The 19,110-nt window shown below is 40.9% G+C and overlaps 2 protein-coding genes across 19 annotated transcripts in view; one reads left to right on the top strand and one right to left on the bottom strand.

Moving 5' to 3' along the window:
- LOC116044632 (peripheral plasma membrane protein CASK-like) overlaps window positions 1-19,110 on the bottom strand; it is a 44,347-nt gene that overhangs the window by 18,448 nt on the left and 6,789 nt on the right. For 11 of the 18 annotated variants that reach the window (XM_031291987.2, XM_031291980.2, XM_031291979.2 and 8 more), the window contains exons 2-10: window positions 14,541-14,653; window positions 10,753-10,858; window positions 9,440-9,517; window positions 9,240-9,312; window positions 4,107-4,209; window positions 3,470-3,645; window positions 2,525-2,665; window positions 2,093-2,176; window positions 761-860 (exon numbers count right to left, since the gene is read on the bottom strand). In XM_031291987.2, coding sequence (XP_031147847.1) covers window positions 761-860; window positions 2,093-2,176; window positions 2,525-2,665; window positions 3,470-3,645; window positions 4,107-4,209; window positions 9,240-9,312; window positions 9,440-9,517; window positions 10,753-10,858; window positions 14,541-14,653 — 974 coding nt within the window. The remainder of the gene's footprint in view (window positions 1-760; window positions 861-2,092; window positions 2,177-2,524; window positions 2,666-3,469; window positions 3,646-4,106; window positions 4,210-9,239; window positions 9,313-9,439; window positions 9,518-10,752; window positions 10,859-14,540; window positions 14,654-19,110) is intronic. The other 7 variants (XM_031291984.2, XM_031291982.2, XM_031291994.2 and 4 more) reach the window with 1 other exon arrangement.
- On the top strand, window positions 5,753-8,549 carry LOC116044639 (probable G-protein coupled receptor 34). Its single transcript, XM_031292016.2, has 3 exons — window positions 5,753-6,007; window positions 6,101-6,186; window positions 6,736-8,549. Exon 3 carries the CDS (start codon window positions 6,780-6,782, stop codon window positions 8,040-8,042), a length of 1,263 nt encoding a protein of 420 aa, XP_031147876.1. The 5' UTR covers window positions 5,753-6,007; window positions 6,101-6,186; window positions 6,736-6,779; the 3' UTR covers window positions 8,043-8,549.

Here is a 19,110-nt window from a genome sequence, read left to right as displayed (position 1 = left end):
TGCCAAGCTGTTGCAAGCATCTACTATACTGCACAAGTCTATGACTGGCAACATGTCTGGCTCAAAAATAAACCAGTCACCAGGAAGCATGACTGCAACAGACTGCCAGCCTCAGCAGAAAAAAAAACACATGTAATGGTATTAGTATATCTGGCTGCAGTGGCTACATATAAACCTGGGCAGAGAATTGTGAAGAGCTAAGCTCATTGCACCGATTCATTTGGTGATGATGTGACACACTGCTAACCTTCTACAGTTTACGACAGTGACACAGAGGGTTTTTGTATGCTGATAACTACTGGCAGGTACAGCCTGCAGTCTCCATAGGAAAGGAAGTGAAAGTCTGCGGCTGAAACAGGGAAGTAAGGCTGTTGGGCAAAATCTGCCGCTGACAGCTGGAGATCACATTAAGACATGAAAATAGAAACCACGAGAATAGAAACAGGGCTAGAAAGTGAACGTGCTCTTTGGGGCAAATGCATGTTTCATCTTTGACCTTATATGAAACATCATTGGATATTCATATGCCGGGAGAACTAACTGTTATTTGTACATGAACACCTACATTACCATAACACCATTTTAATCTAAATGACAATATTTATTGTCCTTACTGTTAAATTATCTAACAATTCAGTTTGTGTTTTAACTTACTTTAGGTTGCTTATCCTACCTGCACAAACTAGTAACTACAAGTTACAAATACATTTGAAAGATCAAATCTCCCTAAACCAGGATAATGTTCTGTTGTGTGATTTACCTGAAGAGGTGGGGTCATCTGAGAAGTCATGTAGTTCCTCTGGGGGATCACCATAGTAGGAATTAAACTTGTGGCTGGAAACAGCAGCCAGCACTGCACCCTGAGACACAGAGTGGAGAAGCCACAGCTATTACATTTAGCCTCAACAGGGTCCATGTTGTGGGGTGTATGTACATGCTTTTTGTGTGGTTGAATTAGTGCTGTCAGTTAAACGAGTTAACGGCGTTAACGCAAACCCATTTTAATGGCGTCAATTTTTTTATCGCGAGATTAACGTTCTTTTTAGCCTAGAAAACTTTGTAGTTTTTTTCACATGTTCTTGCAACAACTAGTAACGTTAGAAAAACTACAACACCACACCGGATCTAGCTAGACCGGAAACAAAACAACAGGCACGCCGCACACACTTGTTGGGGCTTGCGAGCCGGCCAAACAGTAGTAGGCTAACTTTACGTTTTGAGTGGATGGCGAGCGTGAGATGGCGAAATGGATGCCAATAAGATTCTGAATGGAAAGTTTACTTTTAAAAAGTTGTCAAGGGGGACATTAGTTTCACGCATACACAGCCTGTATGACACGGAGAAAGCAGCCCAACTGGAACTGCTGCTGAGTGCAAACGCTGTCTCATTAGTCAGTGAGTAATCACAATTATTTAGAAGTTACTGCACACTATATTGAATATGTATATCAGTATACGGTTTTAGGACTGTGTTGTTTGTATCGGTTTTTTTTTTTTGACTGTTTTTGTCATTTGGGACATTGTCCACCCCCTTTTCTGTCCAGGAGAATTGTTACATTCCTTATTAGAAAAACGTAAAGGTTACAAAGGTCCTGCTGTGGCATCCGGTTTTTGGACCATTTTGTTTGTACTGATTGTACAGATTCACACATTTTTCTTTAGTTTACAGTAAATAAATAATAAACAATTACAAATCTTAAAGTCAAGTTCATAAAGTAACTGTCTTTGCATTCATTTGATTCCCAATCAAGATACACTGGTAAGAATTGCTTTCCATTGTTAATATGTACTTAAAAACAGTTCTGAAATGCAAAATAATAGAATTTTATTCATGTGATAAAACATGCGATTAATCGTGATTAACTATAGGAATTTGTCAATTAATCGCGATTAAAAAAATGAATCGTTTGACAGCCCTAGTTTGAATACGAGGCCTTAAGAAGTCAGTCCTGTTGAGACTTGTAAAAACACTTCACAATAAATTAATAAGCAGCAGCTGCACACTGTGGGGGAGGTGACACTTTCACTCATTGTGGATTTATTAGCGTTAAATCTGTAGATTAGTCAGAGTTTAACATCAACACGGTGCTGACCTTCAGCTTCCTCCTGGCATTGAACTTCCTCAGCTGTTCCACGGTTTCAGGCAGGTGGATCTTGTAGGCATACCTGTCCCTCTCCTACACACATCAAACACACAAACATATACATATAAGAACACTAGAAACCATATACACAGTGATAGGGGACAGAAGGACACGCAGACACATTAGAGCAGTCACAGAACGGATGTGAAAGCAGAGCAGTGGTTCCAAGCAGAAGAAAGTGTTTTTGAGTCAGCATAAGTAAGACCAGTGGTTTAAATGTGACTTTGAGTTGTCAAAGCTCAAACACCAAATATCGACATCACACTAAATGTCTGTTGCCTTTTAAATGCTATACATGACCACAAAAGTTCAAGGATAATAAACTGTGTGTGTGTGTGTGTGTGTGTGTGTGTGTGTGTGTGTGTGTGTGTGTGATCTTGCCTTGAGCCAGGGGTGGTTGAGGGCCTCGTAGACAGTGATTCTCTCAGCCGGGTCCAGCATCAGCATGCGTCTCACCAGGTCCTTGGCGCTCTCTGAAATGTGGGCCCACTGGCGGGGGTTCATCTGGACAATCACACACACCCAAACACATACACACACAGGAGGACAAATTCAGACACATGTAGAACATTGGCAACCAAGATCACTGTCACCAGGTCGGTGATGATGAAGGTTGCAAGGGAAAAAGAAACCGTATGTGTGTATGCTCTGTGAATCAAGATACTTTATTATCAATATTTATGAATCCCTGTTAAGAACATCACTGTCTATATTGTTATTCTAAAACAAAGTTGCAGTGTTCGTAGAGCTCATATTTTATTTATCAAAATAAAATCTGTGAATTCAGCAGCTGTTTAGCAGCAGCTTGATGGAAGACACCACAGTGTCGACCATCGAGCTGCCTGCTGAGACTGCATCTGCCAAAGATTAGTGCACCAAGCAGGAAATTCATACTCTCAGTTGAAAACAGAGAACTTAACAGGCTGATCATATTATTCATCACCTCTCCATGGCTTTTGTTAAGGGGAGAATAATAGAACAACTCCCTATTTGAAGCATTCACTTAACATTGTCATTAGATAGTAAGGGCTGTATAAAATCATGTCTGGATGGTAAGAGAGACAAAGACAACAGGAAAAGCAAGACGTAATACATGTTTATGATTTCTCATTCAGAAGAATAAATATAAATGAATTTAAAAAAAATAAAATAAACACTGTACACCACACTGTATACCAGAACTGGTGGTTCTGAAGTTCAGTTCTCTGTAACCCAGGTGCTGAACCTTGACGTACATTGCAGCACAGTGACAAAGAGGAGCTTAGGGTCGGGCTTAGCTGCAACTAAAGGGCACAGCACATATTCAGCATGTCATTTAGCTCCTACCTTGTATTTCCCCTTTATGATAGCCTCAAACAAACGCTCCTTCGTGCCGTAGAAAGGAAGGCAGCCAGAGAGGAGGATGAAGAGGATGACTCCACATCCCCACACATCCACCGGTTTGCCATATGGCTCTCTCTTGACTACCTCTGGGGCCATGAAGTGGGGAGTACCAACTCGACCTGAAGAGAGGAGACAATTTCAAAAGTGATTAGCTACTAGGAGTTTTAAGTGTTGATGAGAAATGGAGTAAGTCTGAAGAGATGACTGCTGTTACAAAGGTATAAGGATACACAATATATATGTGGGGCTGCAATTAACACATTCTCTGGGAATAATTTGTTCATTGTTTAGTTTATAAAAAAAATAAGAAAATAGTGAAACATGCCTCCATGTCTACCAATCAAAAGTTCTCAAACATATACAAGTAACAAGGACATGCAACAGAGAGAACTGCACAGAGCTACAAAGGCCTGAAGACTACCCCTCCATCCATTGGGAGAAAAGCAGGGAACACCCTAGACCTTTGACTAACTGTCTATCCATTTTAGCATTTGTGTATGCACATGTAAAGTGGAAAGGCATGTATGAGTGTTTCCTGATTCTTTTGAGGTATACAGGGAAAACAACTGTCCTACAGTACCTCCAGCTACTAAACCAGACTCTCCCAGCTGTATTGCCACTCCAAAACCTCCCAGCTTGACAGGAGCAGAGTTCTCCTTTGAGGCCAACAGCACACAGTGAGGCTACAGAGGAAAAACAGCGAATGAAAAAGTTAAACAATAGATTTATGGTTCACATATTTCAACAGGTAAAATGAGGGACTACATTTATATTCACTCATTAAACTATAAGAGGCACTGCACAAAATCTAACAACTAACACATGTTAGAGACTTATTGTATATACTGACAGAAAGAAAAAACACTGCAGTTTACAGTAACTATGCAGAGCATTGCTCTTTCTGTGCAAAAGTGCAAGGTCCCATATGTTCAATTGCTGGTTAGTGAACCTCGGTTTCACAATGACAAGACAACTTGCGCAGCTAAAACCACAATTTAATAATAATGCTGAATGCTTACATAAGAAATCATAGGCATTAAGTGAGATGCATGAATGTTTAAGGTCAGAAAGATGTGACTCTCGGAAAGCAAGGTGTTAAGTCGCATTCTACAGATGAGGAATTATGTTCATTTAATTCATATTTGACAATAACGTGATTGTGACTATTTACAACATACAGTAGAAGAGAATTGTTTTTGTTCAGCAAATTACAATCCCTTGCATTAGTGGCAGCACTGTAAAACTTGATTGGTTGATCAATTTCAAAACAAAAATGGGCAGGATGGAAAGAAATATAGGTCAGAACCTTGAAACAAGAGAAATTGACAGAGAGAGGAAAGTGAGAGAAATGTTGGAAGACAAGCCGCAGATATGTAGGAGATCCATTATATGTCCTGACCTATATGGCAATGTATGTCCCTGTCATCCATTTTCTGTTTCAGTAGGTACTTGCATGTCTACAACAATGTTTTCACACTGGAACCCTATTTGTATAAAATTAATATTGCAAGGGGAGGCAGATAATAAAAAAGCTTGCCATTCTCCATTGTAAGTAATCAATTTTACAGGATAGCATTAGCTACTGCTAAATTACAACAGGTGGGATAACCATGTGAACATCATTCTCCAGCACTTGATATTAAAGTTAATTTAATATCAGATTATTTGAACAGACAGTTAAACAGCAAATACTCAAATGATTCGCCAAGACAGAAAGCTTAGTGCAACTGTCAGCCGACATTACTACTTCCCCTTGTGATGAGTTTGCAGGGCCTTTATCTACTAATGGCTTTTCTCTTATTCCTTCACAGAATGGATCAGTTAAGCAAAAAAACGTCCTCCATTGTCACACAGAATTCAAACTGAGCCGATGAAGCTACATAAAAAGGAGGCTCAGCTTTTTGCAGGCAAAACCTCAGAGACACAGTTTAAAATTCAAAGTGCCTCTCTGGACAAGACTTAAATCATACGAAGACCACTGGGTGTGCTGAAAAACAAGATTTTGGGACTGTTTATTAATTAAATTCTGTTTATAAATCAAGTAGCCTATCATTTTAAAATGAATGGGACGGTGCAGGGAAGTATTAAGAAGAGCTACATGGTGCATGGTGAACAGGGTGAGAGTGCGGTGGGCCTACTTCCTGTCTATCTATTTTCCTCAGAAGTGCAAAAATGTGTAAAGAGTAGAGGAAACAGAGGGGGGGAAAGGGTTTTGACAGAGGCGGAGCTAAACTAGAAAGACTCGGTGAGAGGGAGATAAAACAAGAGGCAGAGAGAGAGAGAGAACAGCTGACTAAACAGTCATATATGTTAGAGCAAGAGTGTAGAGGGTAAGAAAGGCTTTTCAATTAAGTAAGAGAGGACGACTAAGACAGAAAAAAGACTGAAGGCAAGCTGAAAACAGAGCTGAGACGGGTAGGAGCAGACACTGTCAAAAGGATGTGCAAAAAGAGTCTGCAGGATCAAAAACTGAAGAAAAAGGTGAAGATCGCAAAAGAAAAGTGTTAAGGACAAGGACTGGCATTGTATATCATCTTATCATATATGTAACTCAAGTTTTTAAACAAATTACAGTTTGATGAAGCTCCAACACCTCTCTGCACTTTACCCTACATTTAAACTGCAGCTGTGCTGAAATCTCTACAGAAGGAATATTGATGGTGAGTGTTCTGCCTTAATCCAAACACCTGTGTGCGACAGTCATAGTGACTTTGCGTTATTGTCCGTGTATAAGCGTGCATGCATGCATGTGCATCTACACTCACTCCTCAGCTTTATTGTAATACCACGGTATTGGAATTTATGAGTTAAATAGGCATGAAACTTGCAATTAGTCATGACTCCAGCTCCCACACGTAAAAAACTCTAGAGTCTATGACCTACAGAAAACAGAATCGTTGTTCAGAGGGACATTTGTACGTTTTCGAGCACATTCATTTCCTCGCTTCTGGAGTTCCTCTTTTGTATTATGGTTTTTCATGGCATTACATTAATTACTATAATTTTCATTTTGCACTGAGTATTATGTGTGACATATAAAACTACAACCCACATATTACTCACCTGTCTGTGCATTACTCATAAAATACGTAACTGCAGTTTCACAGTGAGTGCACTCAACTTTTTCTTGCCTTTAACTTTAGCTGTCTGTTTCTGTATTTGTTCAGTGACAAACAACAAACTGACAATTGTGTTTTTTTCTTCTTCAGAGCCAAATGATCAACAACCTTGAAGTTGTCACTCCTCAGACACAATGACCACCTTCTCCTTTGCCTCTTCATTTCCCTTCACTCTTTCAGCCTCTGCATCGTCAAATTACTCTCTTACTGTCTCTACTTTATCCCTCCCTGTTTCGATGTCATCCTTCTTCGCTACCACCTCTCCCCCAAACCAAACTGTGTGTTCGTTTGATGACACCACACTCCGTCTGCCGCTGGCGGTCCTATACTCCCTGTTCTTCATCTTTGGGCTTGTGGGTAACATCTTCGCCCTGTGGGTCTTCCTTTTCCTACAGTCAAGCCGCAACTCTGTGCGGGTGTTCCTCATCAACTGTGCTGTAGCTGATCTGGTCCTCCTGGTGTGTCTGCCCTTCCGGGTTTTCTACCATATTAATGGCAACAAGTGGGTACTGGGATCTGTAGCCTGCAAGATGGTGGGGAATGTGTTTTATATGAACATGTACATCAGTATTACATTACTGGGGCTCATCAGCTTGGACAGATACTTGAGGTTAAAGGGGAAAGGCAGAGCACGGAGATGCATGAGGATGAGGCTGTGGGGGCGCAGCTGGGCGTGGACCTGGGTCGCCTGCGGAGCTCTGTGGGGTCTGTCACTGGTGCCGCTGGTGTCAATGATCGCCACAGCAGAGGACAAAGAGGACAAGGAGAAATGCTTCCAATACAAGAAGCGTGTACAAGCCAAAGGGAAAGCCTACTTCAACGCGGTGCTGGTGTTGTTGTTCTGGCTCGTCTTCATCATGCTGGTGGTCTCCTATGCGAAAATTGCTTCCCAGTTGCTGAAGGTGTCACGGGACAAGCCGGACCTTCCCAACGCACAGCGATATGAACAAACTGCCAAGAAGTCTTTCTTTGTCCTCTTTCTGTTCACCGTCTGCTTCGTGCCCTACCACGCCTTTCGCCCCATTTACATCATCTCCCAGCTCAGGGAAACATATTCTTGTGACTACTTGAAACTGATAGACCGTACCAATGAGGTGATGCTATTGTTCTCCGCCTTCAATAGCTGTTTGGATCCTGTCATGTACTTTCTGTTATCTGGCTCAGTGCGTAAAACCGCCCTCCAAGCACTTGGACATAGACTTGGCAACCGGCTTCTCTTCCTAAATGAAGCAACATCAAACAGCTCAATGGAGTTCAGACGACCATCTGTACCTATGGCTTTTCCTAACCGTGAACTTAACACCCCCTCAATCATCCCCAGAACAAGTATCTGTGTCATCAACTCCAACCTCTGTCGCACAGGCCTGACCACGCTTCCAACTACTGGCCAACAGTGATCACAAGTTTGTCTGATTGCAAATAATGTAAGCAATAAATATCTGACATTACCAAAGTAGGCCGGACTTATTGGCTAATTCTCTGTAAAACCTGAGCAAAGCATTTCTACACATACCTACTTCTTCTGTTAAAGAATAAAATGTTTTTTTTTTACTACTGAGCTATTCTTACTGTGTTCTGGCTTCTGAACATGTGTGATGCTGTGGGAATCACTGTTTAAATTCTAGTTGTTCATTGTTTAAATGCCTGAGTGAAACACAGTAACGTCTGAGGAGATGCACTTCATTGACTACTGTGACAGCAGCTTTTCTAGGAATACATGCTGTATTGGGTATTTCCCTTCACTTGTATCTGGTGAATATTGTTAGAACAAACACATTTGCCCTCTTGTTAAAAAAACACATTTGTAGTATTAATATTATATTGTCTGTGTTGAAGAAAAGAGATACATGGACAGGTTTAAAAATAAATTTACACTCAGACAGAGGCGCAGCCTAAATATCACAACAACAAACAATGAGTGCTGAGTTTAGTCAATCGCAGCTGTTCGATCCACTTCACTTGGTCTGAAAACTTACTAGTCTCTTTCTGAATTGTACTGATTGTGTTAAAAGCCACCTCTCCGGCACTCCAGGTGAGTTAAAACAAACACCAGCAGTACTGTGCAACTACCATTTCACCCAGGTTTGACCCACCAGCACACATAGCTATTGGTTTTACACTGAAAACAAGGCTGTGTTGATCTTTTGGGGGACCTTGTTGTCAAATGGTAGTAATAGTGTGAGGCTCAAGGGCCTGGTTTAGCACTGCTCCATCTGGTCTGGTAGTGTTTGTCGCCTGTATTAGATGGCTAATCCTGTTGGAATCACTGGTTGATGCTAATCTGACTATAAGAACTCTTAAAGGACTGAACTAGCATTTGGCATGCGATACAACGCAGTATGACGCACTGGTTTGCAACTAGAGGGGCTCTCAGGTGGTTAGAATGAATAAAGAGCGGATGTTGTGTGTGATGTGTTAGAGTGTTTCTGGTAAACAGTGTCATGCTTTTGACCTTTATCTCCCCACAGACAGTCAAGATAATGTATAAAGCATAATTATTATTCTCGTTATGAAAAGGTTTAACATCTCAGTTAACTGGTGTCAGTTTAGAGAGAGATGTTTGCAGTGGCTTAGTCTGGGACACACAGACTCACCTTTACATCGCGATGAATCACATTGTTGTCGTGGCAGTACCGAAGTGCCTCCAAAATCTGCCTCATGTAGTGGCTGGATGCACAGAAAGCAGAAACAGACAAGAGGGAGAAAATTTAGGGCATCCACAAATTGTTGTTTATTTCAGGCTTTATTAAAATTTTAAATGTTCTACCAACAGCTCCCAGACTGTTTGTCCTACCTGGCCACTGCTTCACTGTACACAAACCCAGCATCAGCTCTCTTCACAATTTCAAAACACAGGTCTGCTCCATCCATACTGAGAAGAGTGAGAAAAAGAGGATGTCAAAATTAGGTGTATGTTATTATAGATAAGAGTTTACTAAAGAGCAGATTAACTAGCATCTCTCAGAATATAGTGTATAGACCAGAGTGCATAAATCTACATCCATCAGGGAGCCATTTTATGACCTGCTGTCACTGGCATTAACACAGAGGCACTACATTTTCATTATAGTACTTTTCAGCCAGTAACAATCCCCAGGAAATCTTTCAGGAGGATATAGGATACAGATTCACAACTTAAAATCCACACAAAGGAAACAAATTAACCAGACGAGTTGATTAAGAAAATTACATCTACAACAAAGGCCAGGGGATGAATTTGTTGCCATACAAATGTATACTATCAGCACTTACAATTTATAATGTAAAGACAAAGTTTCAATCCACCTCAGACAGAATAAAATAACTACTATAGATACATTGGAGCTGGTGACATGGGAATAAATAAGAGTATTCATATTTCTTATCTTTTTGAAAAGTATATATGATAATAATTTCTTTATTTATTTCTCTTTAACAAAACATATGCACATATACCATTAATACTTGCCCAGACATAGATGTTCAGATATATACTTAACACCTTACTTATCACACTTATTTGTTTCTCTTAAGGCCTCTAATACGTCTGTAATTACTAAAATGTGGGGGCAGGTAGTGGTGGCGATAAGGTGTGAAATTGCCAAGCACAACCATCTGCCAACTGCTGGTAAATTTAGTCTGCGGCTCTTTGTCTGCTTGGTCTACTTAAGTAGATAATCACGGCCCGTTTTTTGGGCAATTTGCAGATTATCTGTATTGGAGTTTTATTTGCTTGATAACCGATAAAGTTAATTAAATAAAAAGTGCCCTACTTTGGCTCCGCTACAGCTCTGTGTCTGTCCCTCTGCTTCAGTTTCACTCACCAGAGTCTGACTTAATGTCCCGCCCACAACCATCTTTTACGGTGTATTATGTTGAAAGTTTCTGATTTATTAAATAATTGCTTAAAGCATAAAAAAAAGAGTTTTGTGTTGGATTTTGTAACATTACAAAATCTTAATTTTGACTTAAAGATTTTCATTTTCACTGTAAATGCATTTCTGTTCCAAATATCGGTTATCGGTTTTATTAACCACTAATAATCTGTATCAGCCTTGAAAAACAGGTATCGGTCGATCCCTATTACATAATGCATTATGGTCGACATAGTGTGCAGCACAGACTTACAATTCAAAGACCATGTAGAGCATGCCATCAGAGCTATAGGTCTCCAGCAGCTCCACGATGTGGGGGTGTTTCAGCATGTGGCAGATACTAGCCTCTCGCTTCAGATCTGGCAGAGAGAAATTAGACAGGGGGTATGATTCACATCATCCAACAATTACATAGTTACAAAGAAAAAACAGCCAAAAGTAAGTTGACATTTAATGCAAATTTACATTCACAAACTTCATTTATTTCAGAACTGGAATCAGATATGCTTAGCTCTTTTTTAATCAGGTGCTGGTTGGCAGAAGTTGGGAGCTTGTGCAATCATGATTTCCCTAATGCACACTGAAACAATCTAACTGATTTATCTTTTTACTTTCTCAGAGCTTTCAAATAGGCACTTCTATAGCTCCCTCTATTGGATCATTCAAGGACTTTATGTACTTCACAGGAGCAGTAGTTCCGGTGTTGAATGTCTGAATCTCCTTGTAGGAATATATAGGTTATTTTCCAACCACTTACTTTATTTTATGCTACTAAATGTAAACACCGAGGAACAGATACGGCTTTTTGCTATTTCTCCCAAACATAATATGCAGAGCTATGAACAGATGAGGTGGGGAGGTTCTAAGACTTTTTAAAGCTCAAAAACTTTCCATAAAGATGATGCTGCGGCACAAAATAGTGTTATAGTGACAACCCCACCTATAACAAATTACAGTCTCAGCAGAAATCAAAATGTTATCTTTATTTTCATTTTATTTGGGAAGTGGAAAGCAGTATGATTAGAATGCACTAAACAAATGTAAACCAAACCATTTACAAAACATCAGGTGACCTTAGGGCGAGTAAGCTCCCTGATGTTCATTTCAGAAAGAAAGACTCTGCTACGATGCTCTTTTGTGGTTGGTTGGTGCCTTGTTAAATCCTTTCACGTCCCTTGGTGACAAGTTAAGGAGATGAAAAGCTAAGAGGACATGCCCAGCAGGCCACCCTTACACCTCAACAGACCTGCCACATCTCAACTTCACCACCAGAGGGAGTTACAGAGCATTTCCTTCAGCCCCTGACACACTACAGAAGGATTCCATTCTTTGTAGATACTGAGCAGACAAGGTAAGCTTTCACATGTTGGGCAGACAAACAAGCATGCTAACAAGCTGGTATCTAGCAAAAAGACAAGGAACACCACTAGAATACCATTTTAATTGCACATTTGGCTCACAGTCATCAACATCAGCCCCTCTCATTATCATCCAGATCACACTGTACACAATTACAACATGACTTGTCTTTTGACTGCCTCATTAAAGAAAACGAGAGTAGGCAGTTTTCTCCATTTAAAGAAAAGGAAGTAGACAACACTGAACAGAATGACCAACAACTGGAGAGACAAGTGGTAAAACAGAGTCAACGCAGATTGCTGAGGAAGGCTGACAGACATAATATGCTGTTGTTGAGCTCCTCACTCCATAAAAACCTCATTTACACACTCCACTCCCCATCTGCAAGTCTACTGATCTGTGTGTGTGTGTGTTCATTGTGTCGTGACAGACCAGTATCATTATGCAACACAGAGAAATGACGCTGTGTTTCCACTACAGAGCCCCCATTCTACTGTTCCTTTGCTTTCATTATTTCTCTTCTCTCCTCTTCACGCTCGTCCTCTGCCCGTCTCATTGAGTATCTATTCTTGAATGTAACAATGCTGCCCAGTGTCCGCACGGCAACGAGGAAACCACTCATATAGAGCCAGAGAGCCAGGGAGCCAGGGAAGCCTGGAACGGTCTGAATGAAAACAGTGCCATTCACTGGGCCTATTCCAAATCAATTCTTACGTGGAAGGTTTGTTTTGAAGAAAAAAGGTTTTGCCTTTTGCATCTGATGTACACCTCACGGCTGTGGGACAAAACCAGCTTATGCTTGGTCATGCACTTGTGTTAGTTTGTCTGGGGTACTGATGAATTACATTTCCAATACGTTCATTACCTAAACTTACAATACACATCTCACTAATAATACTGCAAATTGCACTTCTCTATTTATCAAGACCCATAGAGCTTTAATGTTGATGGAGAGTGCTTACTCGTTTACTCTCTATATTCATCTTCATTAAAATCCAGACACTTACTCGTTCTGCTTTTGTTCAATACTCCCAAACTCTTAATTCACCATTAATCATTTGTTCGTCCACCTCCCTTACACACACACACACACACACACACACACACACACACGTAGCAGTTCTGTCTCTTTTTCCATTTCCCTCACATTTATGCTGAAGCAGATTCTTTCTTAATAAGCTAAGGTATGTGGTCCCAGGAAACCACTCTCCAAATCTGGCTGCAGTCCAGTTCTCTACTTTGTCACATTGAGTGTCCACTTGCTTATTTCTTCTCTTGTGACTTTTTAAAATGTCAGAAATGTGGGTGTCAAAAAGGTAGTTTCTTATAACTTAGGTGAAACTTTCAGTGTATCATTATGGCTATCATTTTGGTATGGCCTTGCTCTTGTTAAACCCTTTGTAAAACATAAAACAAATACGGAAAATAAATACCATAGAATGTTCTTTGATTATCTAGTATGATGTCGTCATAACTGAAAAAACACTCTAAAAACAGTAGCTGCAAGCGCAACTTGCTGTGTAGGCACCTTTTTTTTTTATTTACAAATGGATTGACTGTTTGGTCTGCCTGTACAGTGTAACGGGCTGTAATGTCAGTCAGAGCTAACATTAGCAAACAGCTGTTTTATCAGAGTGAAACTACTTTAAAGTTGATTTTTTCTGGGCGAAATTACGTGGTATCGGATCGTTGCAGACTATTTGAAGACTTTCAAATAGTCTGCAACGATCCGATACCAGGGTGAAGCATGCTGCTAGAAGTGACTTGGGAGACCACAACATGACTCCAAATTTTCTAAGGTACCAAAAACGCTGATACAATCATTTGGTAAATGGTTTGTATTTTCAAATGAAGTAATTTGGTCTCAGGATAATGAAAACATACTTACGTCCAGTAAACACAGGTGTAAATCTCCACTTCTACTGTTTCTCCACCCTTGGGTCATTTCCTTGTCTTGCTGTTATTGGCTACCAGGCTAATCTCTAACTGGGGCATCACAGATGGTCTCTCTCTCTCTCTCTCTCTCTCTCTCTCTCTCTCTCTCTCTCTCTCTCTCTCTCTCTCTCTCTCTCTCTCTCTCTCTCTCTCTCTCTCTCTCTCTCTCTCTCTCTCTCTCTCTCTCTCTCTCTCTCTCTCTCTCTCTCTCTCTCTCTCTCTCTCTCTCTCTCTCTCTCTCTCTCTCTCTCTCTCTCAGACTTTAGCATGACAAAGCACAAAGCCACATGGTGAGAGATGGCGTGATTCAATATCTCACGCATACTCATCACCACACACATACACACAAACAAATGCAGTTCCAACATATTATTCATCTGGGCGTAGCATGTGTGACATTATGCCTCATTTATTTGTGTGTGAGAATGTCATTATACACTCTGTGTGTGTCTGGGTGGTTGATATCTGATCCAAACAGTATTTGCAGATTACAGTATTCCCAACATTTGTTATAACCCACAAGGAGAACAAGGTGGGTAGGGTTTGCATTACAGCATAGAAAACGATTCACAAGTTAGTTAGACTTTTCAAAGATGTAAGTCTGTTTAAAAGATGAAGTCTCTGTGATTGACAACATCCCTGAGAACTATCCTCTCTTGTCCTGATTCTGATTTTAACCCCACCCATCTGGCGCTCCAAGTGCACGACAACAAACCACAGTCAAACCAGGTCTGTGGTGTTCCTCACCTTCTGTGCTGAGGCCAGGGCTGGAAGTGAAACTGGCCACATCGACGATCTTCACAGCAAACTGCTGGCCTGTGTCCCTGTTGATGCAGCGCCTCACCACGCTGAAGGGACCCCTGTAAAGCGCGCACACACACACACACACACACACACACAATTAGTGACACCTACAAAAACATAAAGACACAAACCTCTCTGCATATGAGATTTCTCAGATTCAAACACATGAATAAGTTCAGTAATGCAATGGGCAGTGTAATTTCTGAAAATATTCTGGATTTACAGTGGGGTGGTTAGCTAGGCATTGTAGCCATGCTCGTGCCAGTGAGAATTATAGAGCAGTGGTGTGCAGCACAGCAGTAAAAGCTAAAATAAAAGCTTTATTATAGAGACCTGACCAAGGGAGACCTACCCTACAAGGTTTATTTCTGGACAAAATGGGGTGGCAGATATTGTAAGGTTGGGTTTCCTCATATAACCGCAAAAGGGCTGACATATATACGTTTTCCTGCCTGTGCCCAACAGGATGCAAGTAATTATCAAGATTTTGCATTAAAAGTTAGCACCACTTAAGGTTTGTGTGGCAGATTTCAGATTTCTAATAGAATGTTTGTGTTGTGTTAAGAATAAATAAGAAAGCCAGCCCTGTAGCACAGGAAAACAACCCTTTTACCTTATTAAAACCCCATACATGAAGAATGTGGTTTAATCCCATGAAAAAGAATGTACACATCACAAAATGTTTTGGTTTGTATGAAACATTTACTACAAATGATGTGATCCTATCCCTCCTGCATTTTCTAAAAAAAAAAAAAAAAAAAACAACACTTTAAATATATCAAATAAATTTGCATCATGATATATTGTTTCTTCATTGATGTTTAAGTTGGTTCTCTGCTCTTCACTAGTTTGCTCATACCCGGGCACTGCTACTGCTCCTACTGCTTAGGATGGGTTAAATGCAGATTGAATTTCACTAGTGTATGTGACAAAAAATTTAAAAAGTTAATTCGGCCATCCTACACACAGAGTATGTCAGGCAGACACACAGCTGACAACCTTGCAGGTGGATGTTGTGGAAACAGGCTCGAGAATACACTATACAGACGGCTGTGGACTTGTGTCGGCCACGCAAGTGGTTCTAGGAAATTTGCTACGTGTCCACGACAATGCACACATTGTGGCTGTGCAACCGGTAAAAGTCTGCAGTTATTTTGAACCAGCGCGAGGCAGCAATGCACTTCCCGTGCCTAGTCTTCCGGAAATAAAAAGAAGAAGAAATTAAAGCAATACCGACTGGGTCTATTATTCCTTGCCGTGTTCCACTGTAATCGGATCACCCAAGATGCATAATAATGCCTGTTCTGAACAGGGTCAGACACCTACACCCACACACCCACACACCCCTGTTGTGTTACAGCTGTCTCTACATCTCCCAAGTCTACAATCCTCAGAGGCGGAACCAATGCTACTGGAGACACACACATACAAACAAATAACACACGCACACACAATAACACCCATTTTGCTAAAGCAAAGTGGTGGCCATTAAAAGTTGGTTTAAATGAACTCATTTAGAAAATAAATTTGCTTGACAATGTCAGAGTCAAACAAACAGTAAAAGTTATTCAGTTTGTAAGTGCCTGGGCATGTTGCAAGTCTTGGGGCAGCAGCTGATTTGCTCTCACATTTGTCTCTCACATCTGCTGTAATGATTAACAGATACAAACAAACGCAGGCAGCATATGCACGCTCTGGGCCGGGAAAACCGTAAAACACAACACTCTTCCCCTCTAGAGTTCACAAGAAACCCCACTGACCTTTGCGCCCCTGGGTTGAAGAGCTGTAGCAGCTGTGTTTCCTATTAAAAAGAGGGCCTCAGAGGTGTGGGGTGCTTCCTGAGTGCATGATGGAGCTTCTGACACCCCTGTATCAACCTTAAAATAGTCTCAGATCTGTGTTTGACTGGTAAACGTTTGGGGGAGTTAAGTCAGAGGCTGCAACCACAGGGATACAAATGATACAGTGAGGGTAAGGCCATCTTGGCACTATTCTAATGTGTGTCAATAAAACCCATTACTGCCATTAAGCAATGACGTGGGGTTGGATGAACCTGCCAGATTTTATGCATCAACCTCATTTGTAATCTTGGCTGTCAATTCAAGGGAGCTGCATGGAGATTTAATTCCCGAATTGGGCTGTTTCTACAACAGTTGTGCATTGCAAGTGAAACGTGGTTGGGGCTTTTTAATTTAATAAAATTAGAATGCAATTAATCATCATTATCTAAAAATTAAAAATAATTAAATGACCATTCAGCTATGTACAATAGATAGAGGCATTACAAGCAAGCAAGGAAGTCTAAGAGAGAGGGAGATAGAGAGCCTGTGTGTGTGTGTGTGTGTGTGTGTGTGTGTGTGTGTGTGTGTGTGTGTGTGTGTGTGTGTGTGTAAGCGAAGAGGCCGCATGCCGTAATGACATCACCACAGCTGTGCTAAGTGGGCTCATACAAAACGCCCACAAATGGCTCACATCCGACAGCGGCAGTCATCAAACATGAGCCCAAAGTGGCAATCTTTACAGACTGCTCCGAGGCTCATTTCAACTCTCTGCTCTATGTGAATCAAAGACTAGATATTAGGTGCATTTCATCCATGCTGGCCATGAGCTAAATTTCCTCTCAGGTCTCTGTTTTTTCTCTCTCTCCTAAACAGGGACAGGGCACATCTGCAGCTGCAGACTCAACATCACCAGTACGGCTCTCCTGAGAGCAACCATCTTTGCTTAAAGCAGCATTGTGCTCTTTAGCTGAGGCCAGCAGTAAGCATAATTCATTCAGTTAGTCTGTCTGAATAATTTGGGGGGGAAATTTTTGCACACCCGTGAGATACAAAAACATAATTTGAGTTTCTCAGGTAGGCAAGCTAATGGTGCTGACCCCGGGTTCTAATCCCAAGTCAAGTAAATTGCATCTTATCTGGTCCATCATTGTGCATAATATCATCTGTGGCATAAGGTAACAAGCCTACAATGGTAGTTTTATGTTTTTAAACATTTTCTGATAAATCCATTGCAATAGCTATATGTCCAAAAGTACTTGGTGTCTGCAAATGGGTGGAATCATAGCATTCTGTGATTGTTTAATGTGTGAAAAAAAAGATAACATTAGATTTGACATGCATGTTATGTGTTATGATACGTGATATAATGTCAATATAATTTCATAGAGCTTTTAAAATAGGTAAGTTAGCGTTGATGCAATTTATAAAAGTAATTGTGTGCACATCCCACCTTCTGGCAGGTGCAGGACAAATGAAAATACTAATAAGGAAAAAATGTGTAATGTCCGCAACACTGCTTTAAACTCTATGATAAGTGCTGTTTGCCCTACTGCCCAAACTGAGCTCAAGTGCAAAGCTGTCCATTTCACAAGTTAAACAAAGTTCTGTTCAACAGTAGTCTGTGAATGTCTAAGCAACATTAATCCAGGGTGCTTCCTTATGCAAATTAGAGATCCCTTTGAATATTAGCGGGGCAATTAGTATTCTGGTTGCAAATTGAAATTTAGAGCAGAGACACCCTCAGGAGGTTTAAAGGCTTTGGCAAAAAAAAATCCTTTCCTCTACATAAACCAGAAGAGGATCCAGGTTTGTTTAAACCACCCTGCAGAGTCTGGCCTTGCAGTCTGAAAGAAAGCTTCACCTTTACACCATCCATTCACAACTATTGATCTGCTGTGTGTGGGCAGCTCAAAAGGAGCATATTGTACATGGAGAGGAAAGTTTAAAAGAAAGACATGAAGCGTTCATGTGCCAGAAAACAATTAAGATTACTATAGGTAAAAAATAGGGGTGTGACGAGACACTCAGCTCACAAGACGATACACGTGATTACTTCAATCACAGTGACTGATTTGTTGAACTCCCAGCCTTGTAAACACTATAATTACCATGACAACATAAAGCACTGACAAATAAGCATGGTGTAAATAAAATGAATATGAAAGTCAGTAACAAATCACACAAACTAGTGCAGATTGCAGAAATGCACATTTTAAACATTGTCTGTAAACTTTACTGGACAGTCCTTAAAAAATGTATATGTGCACAATGAGTATGGCACTGCCAGCCATAGTGATCCTACGGCTTGACCACGTCAGTTGTAGCGGCAGGAAACACTACTACTTTCACACTTGTTTTCAGCTCCGCTGCGACTCTCTGTTTACATTTTTTTGTGTAGCTCCGGTATGGCAACCTGGCTAAAATATGTGCAAAGCCGTGAGCCCAGGCTTGGTCACCATACTGAGGTGCATCATTAGCCTCGTGAGACCGTCCTGATCTCGCGAGCTCCAGTTTTCCACTCGCAGATCAGTCTGGCATCTTGAGACAGAGAAAATCTGGAGCCGTTCGCCAAACAACCGACCAATCAGCGTTGGTTTTGAGGCGGGTTTAGGTGGCGATAGACAGATGGTTTATCCAATCAGCTAACCAGTATTTTCAGACAGCGGTAGCCCTAATTCTGTTAGCCGCTCGCTAATGCTTTCTTCTCTTGGATCCTTCTTTTGGAATATGGA

This window comes from Sander lucioperca, chromosome 24, assembly GCF_008315115.2.
Source record: "Sander lucioperca isolate FBNREF2018 chromosome 24, SLUC_FBN_1.2, whole genome shotgun sequence".
Taxonomy (NCBI): Eukaryota; Metazoa; Chordata; class Actinopteri; order Perciformes; family Percidae; genus Sander; species Sander lucioperca.
Note: the sequence above shows the minus strand (reverse complement) of the source record. Positions and strands in the feature narration are given on the sequence as shown.